Source organism: Elgaria multicarinata, chromosome 1 (assembly GCF_023053635.1).
Source record: "Elgaria multicarinata webbii isolate HBS135686 ecotype San Diego chromosome 1, rElgMul1.1.pri, whole genome shotgun sequence".
NCBI classification, from domain to species: Eukaryota; Metazoa; Chordata; class Lepidosauria; order Squamata; family Anguidae; genus Elgaria; species Elgaria multicarinata.
In genome coordinates, this window is record NC_086171.1 from 8,613,477 (window position 1) to 8,629,415 (window position 15,939).

At 45.7% G+C, this 15,939-nt stretch overlaps 1 protein-coding gene across 1 annotated transcript in view; it reads left to right on the forward strand.

Annotated features, from left to right (window-relative positions):
• The window catches only part of LOC134392376 (vasoactive intestinal polypeptide receptor 1-like), a 48,797-nt gene extending 35,196 nt beyond the window's left edge, over window positions 1–13,601 (forward strand). Inside the window, exons 9-13 of the mRNA XM_063116701.1 lie at window positions 825–897; window positions 4,157–4,248; window positions 9,160–9,289; window positions 10,871–10,912; window positions 13,382–13,601. Of these exons, the coding sequence (XP_062972771.1) occupies window positions 825–897; window positions 4,157–4,248; window positions 9,160–9,289; window positions 10,871–10,912; window positions 13,382–13,564 (520 nt within the window). The 3' untranslated portion in view covers window positions 13,565–13,601. The remainder of the gene's footprint in view (window positions 1–824; window positions 898–4,156; window positions 4,249–9,159; window positions 9,290–10,870; window positions 10,913–13,381) is intronic.
• The last annotated feature ends 2,338 nt before the right edge of the window (window positions 13,602–15,939 follow it).

The following is a 15,939-nucleotide window of genomic DNA, read 5'->3' on the forward strand; positions in this document are numbered from 1 at the left end:
GGATCGTCCATGTGTGTCCACATGACGCACAGGGGATCCCGGGATCAGGGAGGGATGATCCCTCCCCTGCCCTGGGATCTTGCCCTCTCCTTTAGGCCTGCTTTTTCTGTGGGCTTGGGCTGATCCCGAGACCACGGAACATGTGGCGGGGTGCCACGGTTTGTCCCGTCTCCTTGCGATTCCTCATGAGGAGCTGGGATCCGCGCATGGGGTGCAGCACTCCTCAGGAGCCCTGCGCCCATCGGGGGGGGGAGCAAGGAAAGTAATTATTTTTTAAAAAAACACGAGCGTTTGTGCGCTGCTGTCCCCTTAAGAAAAATTAAAAAATGGCAGGTGCAACGCCTCTCCCTCTGAGGTCATCGCACACCGCGTGTGTACTGAGGGGGAGATCTCACGAAAAAAATATCATGGGATCTTCACCCTTCCATGCCGCTAGACCGCTAGGTCTAGCTAAGGCCTCATTCCCTGTTGGAGAATGATGGGGCTTATACTCCAGGCCATGATATCCTGGGAGGAAAAGATTCTCCATTACTGCTGGCAGTAATTTGTTGTAGCGTCCAGTTTTTATCTTTACCTCCTGTGAGGAAGATCAGTGTAAAAGGTAGTGGCTCTTCCAAGGTCACCCGGTAAAGCTAAGCAGCTGAGTGGGGAGTTGAATCCAGTGAGTTAAACAAAGCAGAAATACTGGGATGAACAGGAAATCTTGTTTTGATAGTAGAGCACAAAGCCCAGTATATTCATCAAAGCAAGGTGTAAAGGCGGGAGGCGATTGCCTCTTCCAGGTTAATGTGAATAATTTGTTCCCCTTGCATTGGGTATTTCAGATGCTGGGATGATGATGAAGAGAACTCTGTGATGCCGTGGATCATCAAGGGACCCATCCTGTTAACTGTCTTAGTGAGTTTTCCGTTTGATCTGAGTGCTTTGAAGAGCAGAAAGCCCTGCAATTGTCTCCACTCATAGAGGAACACCGGACCTCTTGCTGTCCTTGTGCTCTTCTGCCTTCCAAGTTAGCTAAATGATCAAGCAAGTGGCGGGGATATTAAAATGCATGAGCTACCAAGCTGCCGTAGAAATCAGGACAAATACATCTAAGGCGTACTGTACCCAAGGCCTGTCAAGTTAAGAAAATCCCACAAGAGCATCTACTCCACCCTGGCAGTAAATATAATAATAATAATAATAATAATAATAATAATAATAATAATGCAAAAATGATTCACCAACAACTGGCCATCAAATTCAACCTTATCAAACAACCTACACCTATTTATTTATTTATTTATTTATTTATTTATTTATTTATATAGCACTATAAATAAATGGTGCTGTAAATAAATGGTGCTGTACAGAGTAAAACAATAGAACAGCTAAAACCTTGTCACGTAGGCTTACATTCTAATAGAATCACAATAAAACAATAAGAAGGGGAAGAGAATGCACCAAACAGGCGCAGGGGTAGAGTAAAACTAACAGTATAAAAGTAAGCTTTAGAAAAAAGAAAAGTTTTTAGCTGAGCTTTAAAAGCTGAGATTGAACTTGTAGTTCGCCAATGTTCTGGAAGAGCGTTCCAGGCATAAGGGGTGGCGGAGGAAAATGGACGAAGCCGAGCAAGGGAAGTAGAGACCCTTGGGCAGGTAAGAAACATGGCATCAGAGGAGTGAAGAGCACGAGCGGGGCGATAGTGTGAGATGAGAGAGGAAAGATAGGAAGGAGCTAGACTGTGAAAAGCTTTGTTAGGTCAACAGGAGGAGCTTATATTGGACTCTGAGGTGAATTGGAAGCCAATGAAGAGATTTCAGAAGTGGAGTAACATGGTCAGAGCGGCGAGCCAAGAAGATGATCTTAGTGCTATACATACTCACCCGAAACAGTCTTGGAAAATGCAGAACAATTCATACTGACAAAACAATACCTTGCAACTGACTAGACATAACAGTCATAGACACACACAAAAAGAAAAACACACAGACCTCATTGACATAGCAATAACGAATGACAAAAATGTTGTTGAAAAGGAAGAGGAAAAGAGAGAAAAATATACACCACCGGCCATGGAAGTCAAAGAACTATGGCAACAGGAGAAGGTCACAATTATTCCATTAGTCACATCAGTCACTGGCAGCACATCAAAAAAACTATACAGAAAACCTTCAGAAACTGGGCCTACCAAAATACATCCACGCCAACATCCAGAAAGCAGTCATACTTAAAACATGCTCAATTGTCAGGAAATTCCTGAATCTGTAAAAGACAGGATGATTTTGCACTGCCCATCATGTTAATCTAGAAAAACCACCATGAGCGGGAAAGAGAAAATAATAACAATAACAACAACAATAACAATTAATAATAAAATTAACAAATTGCTTTTCTTGCATGACACCCAAATTCAGTTGCTTGATGTAAGGTTTGTGTTGGCATCACTGTTTTTGCCCATGAAATCCTGGGAGTTCTAGGAACATAGGAAGCTCATTTACACTGAGTCAGACCATGGGTCCATCCAGCCCAGTATTGTTGGCACTGGTTGGCAGTGGCATTCCAAGATTTCAGGCAGAATTCCTTCCTAGCCCTACCTAGAAGTAACAGGGATTGAACCCTGGACCTTCTGTATGTAAAGCACATGTGCTCTGACAACTGAGCTAAACCCCTTTCCTAGTTGAATGGTTGCACTGAAACGTCGAGGCTGTTAACCCCACCCTTGAAGCTAGAGTTCCCAGCATTCCCTGGGGAGAGTGAGTGAGTGTTGGATCACATAAAGTAGGTAATGGAGGCATGCCTCATAGGCCCTTTCTCCACCTAAGGATTATCCCAGGCAAATGGAGGGATCATCCCTGCCTGCTCCTGGGATCCCTTGTGTGTCATTTGGATGCACAGGGATGATCCCTGAACAATCCCAGAAAAAAGGCAGGTGCAGAAATGGCCATAGTCACCAAATCAAAGGGGATATGATAGGCTTGGTCATTCATCCTTTTTCCCTATGGCAGCCTCCCTCAAACTGGGTCACTCCAGATCTTTGTCTCTACCATCCACCGAAACTATTTGTAAATTGCTAAACCTGTATTCATGTTCAATTTGTGCTATTTCCCCAGTTTGATTTACCTGGCTTTCCTAACTTGTGCAACCACCTTCTTCTTCTTCTTCTTCTTCTTCTTCTTCTTCTTCTTCTTCTTCTTCTTCTTCTTCTTCTTCTTCTTCTTCTTCTTGATTTATTACATTTATATACTGCCCCACAGCCGAAGCTCTCTGGGCCGTTTACAAAAGTTAAGAACAGTGAACATTAAAAAGAAATATACAAAATTTTAAACCATAAAAAGCATAAAATACAAACAAAAACAGACAAGATCCATTTAAAAACAACTATTCTGGGGTCAGTCAAAAAACTCAGCATATGCTGTTAAATGCCTGGGAGAAGAGAGAAGTCTTGACCTGGCGCCAAAAAGATAACAATGTTGGTGCCAGGCGAGCCTCATCAGGGAGATAATTCCATAATTGAAGGGCCACCACTGAAAAGGCCCTCTCCCTGGTTGCCGTCCTCTGAGCTTCCCTCAGAGTAGGCACCCGGAGGACGACCTTAGAAGATGAGTGTAGTGTACGGGTAGGTTCATGTTGAGAGAGGTGTTCCATCAGGTATTGTGGTCCCAAGCCGTATAAGGCTTTATAGGTTAAAACCAGCACCTTGAATAGACTGAATCCATCGACTGAATCAGCTGTGCTTTGGTCCAAGGAGGAAAGTTGCACAGATTAGGAAATCTGTGCAAATTTGGGTGAAATTTGCAAAATTCACATTCGATCGCTGCTCGATTTGCACACTTTCCCCTTCTGCACAGTTCCAACAGCAATTGCAAACACGAGCGGGATTCGGGCATGAGAAGGGCAGAAAGATGATGTTCAGGGAATCCTAGTAATCTTGAACATCCTTTGTTTGCCCATCCCTAAAAAAACCCCCAACGTACTAGCAAGGTGCCTTGCCCACCCTATATAACAGAAGATTTGAAGGCATTTAATAGTGGGGAAAGGATTGGTATGATTTCTCCTCTCCCTTTCCAGCACTCTGCCTCTCCCACAGTGTCATTGCCTGGGCAAAATAATGGGACGTGGAAAAACACTCACCAAGTTTTAGTGGAGACTGACAAGTTGTCTTTGGTCTCTCTAGATGAACTTCATTATTCTTTTAAACGTCATCCGGATTTTGGTGCAGAAATTGCAATCTTCGGAGACCAGAGGAAGGCATACAAGGCATTTTGTGTAAGTGACCTCACTTCTCCTCGGCTGGAGATGCTGGACTCCAAAACTCCAGCATCTGTTGTCATACTGCCGTTCTGGCACAGTGTAAGCCAAGTTCTGCCTGAGAGAGGGCTACCCCCGCAGTTGTGGCTTCTACAGCGGTTGGGAAGACAACTGATGAGTACTTGCTGCATGGGAAAGGAAGATAGGACACATGAACCAATGGAGATCAGGTGGCAATGGTGCAAGCATGGGAGACTCCTACTTCAGCAATGTGATGCTTGGTTATGGAGTCAGGCCAGTTTGTGGATTTCCCCTGCATCTTGCACATTTTGGGAAGGGGAGCAGGGAAGGTTCTGCAATTGGCGCAAATTTTGGCTGAATTTATTTATTTATTTATTTATTTATAACATTTATATCCCGCCCTATATCATTAAGGTCTCAGGGCGGCGCACAAATAAATAATAAATAAATGCAAGGCAATGGTGGAGTTCTAATGAACAAAAAGAACCACAACAGGCGACCACCAAATAAAAGCATACGGTATAAAACAATAAATATACACAGCTAAAAAACAAATTTATTTATTTATTTATTTATTTATTACATTTTTATACCGCCCAATAGCCGAAGCTCTCTGGGCGGTTCACAAAAATTAAAATCATCATAAAACAACCAACAAGTTAAAAATACAAATACAAAATACAATATAAAAAGCACAACCAGGATAAAAACCACGCAGCAGAATTGATATAAAATTAAAATACAGAGTTAAAACAGTATAATTTAAATTTAAGTTAAAATTAAGTGTTAAAATACTGAGTGAATAAAAAGGTCTTCAGCTGGCGACGAAAGGAGTACAGTGTAGGCGCCAGGCGGACCTCTCTGGGGAGCTCATTCCACAACCGGGGTGCCACAGCGGAGAAGGCCCTCCTCCTAGTAGCCACCTGCCTCACTTCCTTTGGCAGGGGCTCACGGAGAAGGGCCCCTGTAGATGATCTTAAGGTCCGGGTAGGTACATATGGGAGGAGGCGTTCCTTCAAATAACCTGGCCCCAAACCGTTTAGGGCTTTAAATGTCAATACCAGCACTTTGAATCGGGCCCGGACCTGGACTGGCAGCCAATGAAGTTGTAAAAGGACTGGCGTAATGTGATCTCGCCAGCCAGTCCCTGTTAGTAAACTATGAACCAAGCTAAAACAAGATCTAATTTTATTTTATTTTATTTTATTTATTTATTTATAAATAAATAAATAAATAAATGTTTTTAAATGGAGACTGTTGTTTTTATACTGTTTTTTTTTATGTTTTTGATGGTTTTTAAATTTTGTATACTTTTAATGTTTAACATTTTTAATTGTTGTAAACTGCCCAGAGAGCTTCGGCTGTGGGGCAGTATATAAATGTAATAAAATAAATAAGTAAATAAATATTTATTACATTTTTATACAGCCCAATAGCCAAAGCTCTCTGGGCGGTTCACAAAAATTAAAACCATAATAAAACAACCAACAGTCTAAAACCGCAAATACACAATACAGTATGAAAAGCACAACCAGCTTAAAACCACGCAGCAGAAATTGATATAAGATTAAAATACAGAGTTAGAACAGTAAAATTTAAATTTAAGTTAAAACTAAGTGTTAAAATATTGAGAGAATAAAAAGGTCTTCAGCTGGCGGTGAAAGGAGTACAGTGTAGGCACCAGGCGGACCTCTCTGGGGAGCTCATTCCACAGCCGGGGTGCCACAGTGGAGAAGGCCCTCCTCCTAGTAGCCACCTGCCTCACTTCCTTTGGCAGGGGCTCACGGAGAAGGGCCCCTGTAGATGATCTTAAGGTCCGGGCAGGTACATATGGGAGGAGGCGTTCCTTCAAATAACCTGGCCGCAAACCATTTAGGGCTTTGAATGTCAATACCAGCACTTTGAATCAGGCCCGGACTTGTTTAAAAGCAGTAAAACAATTACAACAGTTTAAACAATGTGCCAGCTTAGTGAATTCAACCATTAAAAGCTTTGTTAAAAAGCCATGTTTTCACTTGGCGCTGGAATAAAATCAGCGTTGGTGCCAGTCGGGCCTCCAAGGGGAGGGCATTCCACAGTCGGGGTGCCACCGCAGAGAAAGCCCTCTCCCTTGTCCCATTATAGCATATGTGTTGCGCTGGTGTGATGCGGAGAAGGGCTCCTCCAACAGATCTCAAGTCTCGGGCAGGCAGATATAAGGAGAGGCGCTCCCTCAAGTTTCAAGATCCCAAGCCATTTAGGGCTTTAAACGTCATTACCAGCACCTTGAATTGGTAATGACATTACCAACAAGTGATGCAAATTATCGCCCAATTTCTGAAATTTGAGCATATTTAGGTGTCATTTCCATACATTGTGGATAGGCAACGAAGAACTGATGGGACGTCCACCGTGCAAGTTCACCCAGCGCTGCCCAGCAGGCCCTATTCCAGGCGACTAGCCCAACTGAGCGCCTGCTGAGGCATATGGTCCGGGGGGTGGGGCAGAAAGTGTGCAATTCCCCTGGAAATTATGCACTTTCCAGAGCCCTGGAAAATGCGCTTTTGCCTCCTCCACACACCAATCGTGGCCTTAAATTAAGAGAGCCTTTAAGGCCATGATTGGCATGGGGGGGGGAGGCAAAGCACACTTCCTGGGGCCTCCGAAAGGACCTCTTTGTGAAGGACAATGAGGTCTGCTATGATTTAATGTCGCTTTTCTGTGTCTACCAAGAATGTGCAGAGTGCCTTTCATGTTGTTTCAGGTTTTGCTGTCCTAGGCTCAGGTGGGAGAGCTCTCACTTTAGCACCTGGGGTTTATCATAGGGTGACCATATGAAAAGGAGGACAGGGCTCCTGTATCTTTAACAGTTGTATAGTGAAGGGATTTTCAATATGTGTCATTTTTATATATGGAGAACCTGGTGAAATTCCCTCTTCATCACGACAGTTAAAGCTGCAGGAGCTATACTAGAGTGACCAGCTTTAAAAGAGGGCAGGGCATCTGCATCTTTAACTGTTGTGATGAAGAGGGAATTTCACCAGGTTCTCCATATATACAAATGACACCTGCTGAAATACCCTTTTCTATGCAACTATTAAAGATACAGGAGCCCTGTCCTCCTTTTCATAGGGTCAAACTAGTTTATCCGGGTGGTGGTGGTGTGTGCCTAACTGTTAAACTAGTTTATCGGAGGGGGGGGGTGCCTAACTGTTAACTCATTTCAGCTGTGGGTCCTTCTCCTGTTGGGAGGGGTCGCCGGAGGCCGGAAGGGCATCGGTTGGTTGACGTGGGTTATGGGGCCGGAAGGCTGAAGAAGGGATAAAAAGTCTAGTGTCAGGGAGTCGTCATCTTCCTAGGCTGGACAGCACGCGTGGCGACGGGAAGATCAGGTCCGAGCAGGCCAGGGGGGCTGCTTGGGGTGTGGTTAGATAGGCTTTTCTTATGTTTTAATGTGTTGGGGTATTGTGGACAAAGTCAGCCGCCGCTGTGGCTGGGTGATGGAATGACTGTTGGTTCTTTTATTGGAGTAATTGCTAGCCGTTCTTCCTCACTCCTTTTCCCTCCCTTCCTTTATTCCACCCCTCCTTTCCCCTTTCCCTTGCCTAGCTTTTACTGACCAAGGCTTTACATGTTAGTCTTAGGCCTTAGCTAGACCTAAGGTTTATCCCGGGATCGTCCCGGGGTCATCCCTGTTCATGTAAATGACACACAGGAGATCCCAGGAGCAGCCAGGGATGGCCCCGGGATGATCCCAGGATAAACCTTAGGTCTAGCCAAGGCCTTAGTGGTGTAAATAAACCTGCTTTGGTCCCTAATGTGTGTTTGTGTTTTATTCCTGGGACATCTGGCTCGTCTCGGTTGTGGACAAGGCTAGGGAGGCGGGTTGCCTGGGGAACTTGGGACGTTTAGTCCAGGAGCCTACCTTGCAGGGACGTCAGGTGGACCCTGACCTCCATTACACTCTTCATACTTGCGTTAAGCGGCCCTTTCAGACCCTGATTGGCACAGGGAGGGTGGGAAAGCGCGCTTTCCAGAGGCCCATGGGAAGTGCACACTTTTCTGCAGCAGCCTTTCCCCCCGTCTTCCAGCACTCTGGAGTAGGGATGTGCTCCGCTTCTCCTCGGACCAGAGAAGCAGGAGCGGATCAGGGGGCTTCGCCTCCGCTTAAGGTGGAGGCGAAGAGGATCGGGGGAGCCGCAGAGCGTTGCGGAGCGGATTGAGGTGAAGGCGGATCCTTCGCCTCGATCGGGAGCTCTGCAAAGAAAGGTAAGGGGGGTTTACTTTGCCCTGCCGCTGTCATTGCCGCCCATGCAGCGATGGCGGCAAAGCCAGGTAAGGGGGCAAGGGGGAGGGGGATCTTACTTGCATCCGTCCACAGTCCTGTGGCTGCTTCAACTGAGCCCGAGGACTCGAACAGGAAGACTAGGCCGCAACTGCGGCCTAGTCTTCTTGGTTGAGTCCTCGGGCTCAGTTGAAGCAGCCGCGGGTCCACAGACAGACGCAGGTAAGGGAGAGGAGGGAGGGGGCCTTACCTGGCGCCACTCCCCACCACTGTGGAGCTCTGATTCAGAGCTGGAGCTCCGCAGTGGAGCGGAGCGGCCCCTAGGCGGATCGAGGCGGGGCAGAGCGGGCCCGATCTGCAATTTGCGGATCGGGCGCGAAGAGGATTGGGGGGTCCGTGCACACCCCTACTCTGGAGGCTTTAATACCTGTGGAGATGGGTGAGGCAGACAAATACTCTCAGGCTCAGCAGAACACACCACGCCTTCTCTGCAGCAGCCTTTCCCCCAGCACTTGGTAGTAGAAGCCACTAGCCTTCAAACAAACCATCACATGAGTCGTTCTGGCCACTCCATCCATTTTTCATTTCGGAAAGGATCTATAACCACTTCTGAACTGAGCTCCCTTCCCCTGTCTCTCTTTCAGGCGACTGGCTAAATCCACTTTACTCCTCATCCCTCTCTTTGGGGCTCACTACGTCATCTTTGCCTTGTTCCCTGAAAGCGTTGGGATGGTGGCCAGGTTGTACATTGAGCTGGGCCTGGGCTCTTTCCAGGTAAGGGTTAGGGACGGGAGAGACCTCGTCCAGGTGGAGAGACCGCTGTCACAGTTGCTTTCATTACTAGACAACAGGGAAGAAGGGACACTCATGCACACCGGCCAGTGGGCAATTTCAGTGCCTGGCCATTGTGCCTTCTTCCCTGTCAGCCCTCCAGCTCAGAGAAGAAGACTTTCCCCCCACAACTGGCCAACTGCACGGCTGCCTCCCTCGGCCACCACTCCCAGTCTCACACGCTGGCCAGTAATGTTGTGCATATGGCCATTGACTCAACATTAGACGTACGGAAATGCCTGAGCTGCCATTTCCAGGTCTTCTGGGAAGAATTGACTCCAGCCAGCAAAAATAAGGCTGACAACTTGTACCCAGAGGACCTTTTCCTCTGCCGCTCCCAGATTCTGGAATGACCTGCCGGGAGAGATTCGTCAACTTAACAGTCTTCCGGAATTTAAGAAAGCCATAAAGACTGATCTCTTCCGGCAGGCCTACCCAGTTGAATTTTAAGATGCCTTTTTAATACCGCATTTCTTTGATTCTAAGATGCCATCGATTGTACGACGCACACTAATTTCAGTACCACCAACAGAAAAAAAGCTTTGATTCTAAGAAATAATAAACGCACCCGCGATTCTAAGACGCACCCCGTTTTTAGAGATGTTTATATGGGGGGGAAAGTACAACATATACATTATGATGGGACAAGGGAGAGGGCTTTCTCTGTGGTGGCACCCCGACTGTGGAATGCCCTTCTCTTGGAGGCCCGATTGGTGCCAACATTGATTGCATTTTGACGCCAAGTAAAAACATGGCTTTTTCCTTTGATGGTTAAACTCACTGGCATATTGTTTTAACTGTTTTAACTGCATCTATTGCTTTTAAATTATATATTGTTTTAACTTGGATTATGGTTTAATTTGTTTTTAACTGTGTATATTTATTGTTTTATACTGTATGTTTTGATCTGTACGCCGCCCTGAGATCTTAGTGATATAGGGCGGGATATAAATATTTTAAATAAATAAATAAATAAATAAATAATGAATAAAAGTGCGTCTTAGAATCGAAGAAATATGGTAATGTGTTGCTTTTATTAATGTATTAGTTTTAAATGTCTTAATTAGTTAGATGTATTTTATGGTGTTTGCATTTGTGTTGTACCCTGCCTCGATCCAGAGGCAGAGGTGGGTAACAGATATTATTATTATTATTATTATTATTATTATTATTATTATTATTATTATTATTCAAAATGGTGGCTCCCTCTGGGGACTGGCAACTCCAAGACTTCCTCAGCGAGCAGGTCTGGGGTAGCGTGGAGGCTCAGCTACAGGGGGACGGGGGGAGTGAGCATGAGAGGGTCTGCCGGACTCCACCCCTCTTGTGACATCCCTAGATAAAATGGTGATGTGCACCAGATCTGGCCTGGGGCCTATGAGTTGGCCCTCCTTGGCCAGTATTAACCCTAGATGGCCTATCAGCCCCCCCTTCAACTCCATGATTCCATTGTCTGCTGATGGGATCTGGGTGTGGCTGTGCATGAATATATCTGCCTCTCATTATTTTCTTCTCTATTTAAAGGGCTTCGTTGTTGCTCTCCTGTACTGCTTCTTAAATGGAGAGGTAAGGGCAAATGAGAAGAGCTCTCTCAGGTGCCTTCCTGGAATATTATTATTATTATTATTATTATCATCATCATCATCATCATCATCATCATTTATATACTGCCCCATAGCTGAAGCTTTCTGGGCAGTTTACAAAGATTAAAAACAGTGAACATTAAAAACAAATATACAAAATTTTAAACCATAAAAAGCATAGAAACAGACAATATCCATTTAAAAGAACTATTTTGGGGTCAGTTAAGAAAAAACTCAGCATATGTCATTAAATGCCTGGGAGAAAAGTCTTGACCTGGCGCCAAAAAGCTAACAACGTTGGTGCCAGGCGAGCCTCATCGGGAAGATCATTCCATAATTGGGGGGCCACCACAGAAAAGGCCCTCTCCCTTGTTGCCATCCTCCAAGCTTCCCTCGGAGAAGGCACTTGGAGGAGGACCTTAGATGTTGAGCGCAGTGTCCGGCAGGTAGGTTCATGTCAAGAGAGGTGTTCTGTCAGGTATTGTGATTCCAAGCCATAGAATCATCGAATCATAGAATAGTAGAGTTGGAAGGGGCCTAAAAGGCCATCGAGTCCAACCCCCCATGTAAGGCTTTATAGGTTAAAACCAGCACCTTGAATCTGGCTCAGAAACATACAGGAATCATTAAACTGCAGCCTTTTCTACACCTAAGGGTTATCCCAGGAAAATGGTGGGATTGTCCCTGCCTACTCCCAGGTTCCCCTGAGTGGCATTTGGATGCACAGGAATGATCCTGGAACAACCCCGGGATACAGGGCTGCTGTAGACATGCCCCATGAAGGTGCTTTGATCTGCTTTAGAAAAGCACAACCCCCACTGCCTTCTTTTCTCTTCTTGCTATTTTCTGATCATTGGGCCTACTGAAACATGCCCCAGGACTGCCTCGATCCTCTAAGTGTCGCCTTTGAGTATGTGTCATGCCAGTCCCCTTTTACAAGCGGTACCTTGTAACTGGAAATTAACATTCCCAACCATGGCTCTAAATCCAGCATTTTGGGGTTCCCGGCTTTTAAAGGATCCAGCTGCTATCCCTTAGCACTCCAGAGATATGCTTGGAAATGTGTGGGCAATCCTCGTTGACCTCTCTTCTGTGTCCCTCACCAAACTCCTATGTTTATTTTTATTCTTCTTCTGTGGCTGTCTGTAAACACTGCAGCCGTAAAAGACATGAGGTAGGCACTGGGGAGTTACTAATCTCCTTCTCCTTTCCGAGTCCAATTCAAGGTGCTGTTTTTAACATATAAAGCCTTACATGGCTTGGCACCACAATACCTGATGGAACGCCTCTCCCGACATGAACCTACCCATACACTGCGCTCAGCATCTAAGTTCCTCCTCCGAGTGCCTTGTCTGAGGGAAGCTCGGAGTGTGGCAACGAGGGACAGGGCCTTTTCGGTGGTGGCCCCCCAATTGTGGAATGATCTCCCTGATGAGGCTCGCCTGGCGCCAACATTGTTATCTTTTCGGCACCAGGTCAAGACTTTTCTCTTCTCCCAGGCATTTAACAGCATTTTACAACATATGCTAAGTTTGTTTGTTTTTAATGGACCCCAGAACTGTTGTTGATTAAATGGATACTGTTGTTTTATACTGTCGTTTTTATATTTTTTATGGTTTTAAATTTTGTATACTTTCTAATGTTCACTGTTTTTAACTTTTGTAAACCACCCAGAGCACTTCAGCTATGGGGTGGTATATAAATTTAATAAATAAATAAATAAATAAATTCCCTAGATAAGTGGGTGGCTCTCCTTATATTCCTGCCCTGTGCTGTGAACACTGGACAATAGAGAGTGTCTCCTGGTTGCCCTGATGAGGGATGAATGAATTTGCTGCCGTGTAGTTGTGAGCTGCCATGTGATCGTTAAAAATGAGGAACCTGTCAGAAAAATAGCAGAGAACCAGAATTCAACACTGCAATCCTGCCTGAATACACAGGCGTCCGAAACCAGATTTTAAAGAGCTAATCACTCAATTCCCTGGGCATAGATAGAATAAAACCCCGTCAATTTCCATTTCTTCTGCATTTGCGTATTATTAATTTCATTTCCATTTAGCCCCGTCTTTGAAGAAATTTATGATATGTGATACGTACGTTCTTATCGAAAAAACAAACCAGATGAAATTCCCACCCATCCCTTAGCCAAGGCAATACAGACACCTCCCCTGTCTTCCAGTGCTGTGATGCTGCAGCACAGCATCAGAAGAGAAGAGAGTGTCCCCGTGTTGCCTTGGCAACACAGGTATATGCTTCCTTCATCTGGGCGGCCACTCCCTCCAGCACATTGTGCTAATCTTTATAGCTACCACCGCCACCCCGGTTCCAAATTTCAACAAAAGGGGCAAATTTATTTTGTCATGAATAAGGTGGCAAAATTTAGCTTTGGGTTTTCGCTCAGCCCTGGCTTTAATCCTCCATTTCTTCTCCTACCCCGCTTCCTCCATCTTAGGTTCAGGCCGAATTCAAGAAACGCCTTCACAAATGGCACTACCAACGTTACCTCAGCTTCACACGGCAGCATGGGACCCTCTCCAGAGAGAACAGCCCTGTTACTTACGTCACACAGTTATCCCTGCTGGACAGAATCAGCCCCCAAAGGAGCATTCCTCAGAACGGCCTGTCCACGGTCTGAAATGATGAACCACCACCTGACTTCCAGGGATGCTGGGCTTGCCGGCCCTACTATTTCAGCAGGTGGTCCTTGTACCTGGGGACGTGCACCCAGCATAAATATGCAAATCGTGAACCGTCAGAGCCAGGCTTGCCCAACTGGGCACCCCCCAGTTGTGTTGGAATACAACTCCCATCAGCCCCAGCCATTTGGGGATGGTGTGAGTTGTAGTCCAACACATTTGGAGGGTGGCTGGCTGGGGAAAACTACTGGAGACAGTAAGAGCTGAGTCAAGTAAGCTAGAGCCGGCTCCTGGTTGGTTCAGGTGACAACATATAAGCTCCAGCGGCATCCGCGCAGACTTCATTGAGCACCCTGAGACAGACCAGGAGTGTGTGGCTCAGGACGATGTTGCTGCCATCGAAATGAAAGTTTTGGACAAATGCATGTTGATTGTGGGGACGGGGGGGGGGGGATTGGGCATTTGTGATATAGAAAACAGCTGAGATCTCCAAGGAGAAGCGGTTGACTTTGTTTGGAATGATGCAATTTGTAGGGTGACCCTATGAAAAGGAGGACAGGGCTCCTGTATCTTTAACAGTTGTACAGACAAGGGAATTTCAGCAGGTGTCATTTGTATATTTGGAGAACCTGGTGAAATTCCCTCTTCATCACCACAGTTAAAGCTGCAGGAGCCCTGCTCCCTTTTAAATCTGGTCACTCTAGTATAGCTCCTGCAGCTTGAACTGTTGTGATGAAGAGGGAATTTCACCAGGTTCTCCATATATGCAAATGACTCCTGCTGAAATTCCCTTTTCCATATAACTGTTAAAGATACAGCAGCCCTGTCCTCCTTTTCATAGGGTCACCCTAGTTAAAGGTGCAGGAGCTATACTAGAGTGGCCAGATTTAAAAGAAGGCAGGGCACCTACAGCCTTAATTGTTGTGATGAAGAGGGAATTTCACCAGGTTCCCCATATATACAAATGACACCTGCTGAAATTCCCTTTTCTATGCAACTGTTAAAGATACAGGAGCCCTGTCCTCTTTTTCATAGGGTCACCCTACATTTTGTCAGCAAGCTGCTTTTGGTGGGAGTGTTGAATTAGGTGGTAGTCATTGTCGCAACCATATTTTGGAGCAACGCACAGTGTCCAAAGCACTTCATAACCACTGTCTCAATCCTTACAACAAGCTTGTAAAGTTGGCCAGCATTAAGAACATGAGAACCTAAGAAGAGCCCTGCTAGCTCAGACCCAGGTTCCATCTAGTGCAGCACTCTGTTCACACAGTGACCAGGGACCAATAAATCAGGACATGGGTGCAACAGTACCCTCCCACCCATGTTCCCCAGCAGCTGGTGCATATAGGCTTACTGCCTCTGATACTGGAGGTAGCACAGAGCCATCAGGACTAGTAGCTATTAATAGCCTTCTCCTCCAGTATTGCCCCACCTATTAGAGATGGGGTTTTGTAAGAGAAAGAAATATCCAGTGACTTCATTGCTGAGGAAGGATTTCAGTAGAGGACATCCCAGGTCACATTCTTACATATTCTCATGGTGCAATCCTGAATATGCTTACTTGGAAGGAAACACACACACACATACACACACAATCTTGTGTTTTAATGGCATTGCCTTTAAGAGAGCATTTAGGATTGCAGACTTAGACCGTGATCCTGTACAGATTTAGGGTGACCATATGAAAAGGAAGACAGGGCTCCTGCATCTTTAACAGTTGTATTGAAAAGGGGATTTCGGCAGGTGTCATTTGTATCTATGGGGAATCTGGGGAAATTTGCTCTTCATCACAGCAGTTAAAGCTGCAGGTGCCCGGCCCTCTTTTAAATCTAGTCACTCTAGTATAGCTCCTGCACCTTTAACTGTTGTGATGGAGATGGAATTTCACCAGGTTCTCCATATATCCAAATGACACCTGCTGAAATTCCCTTTTCTATGCAACTGTTAAAGATACAAGAGCCCTGTCCTCCTTTTCATATGGTCACCCTAGTACAGAAGCTTTCCCCAACCTATACAGCAGCCTTCCCCAGTATTTCAGCTTAAAGCTCTTACTGTCAGTAACTCAGCTCAGGGGAGGCATTTCAAGCTTTAGAATGGGGAAAATCTGCAGAAAAGTGCCCGCCCCAATGATCCTGTGAATGAGTTTGGCCAAGGGGAGGGTGCATGGCCTCCTGTGGAACCCCAACGGGTTAGATTAGGAACTCAGGTGGGGTGGGTTTGGCTCACAGGCTTGAGGTTCAACACCGCTGCTCTAGAGGTTGCAATGGTAGAAGAGGTCTATTCAGTTGCACATGAAGGATTGGATCCAAGATCTGCCATCTACTCATGGAAGGTGTCCCCTGCTCAATTTTTAGGGACTCCTCCCCCTTTCCCC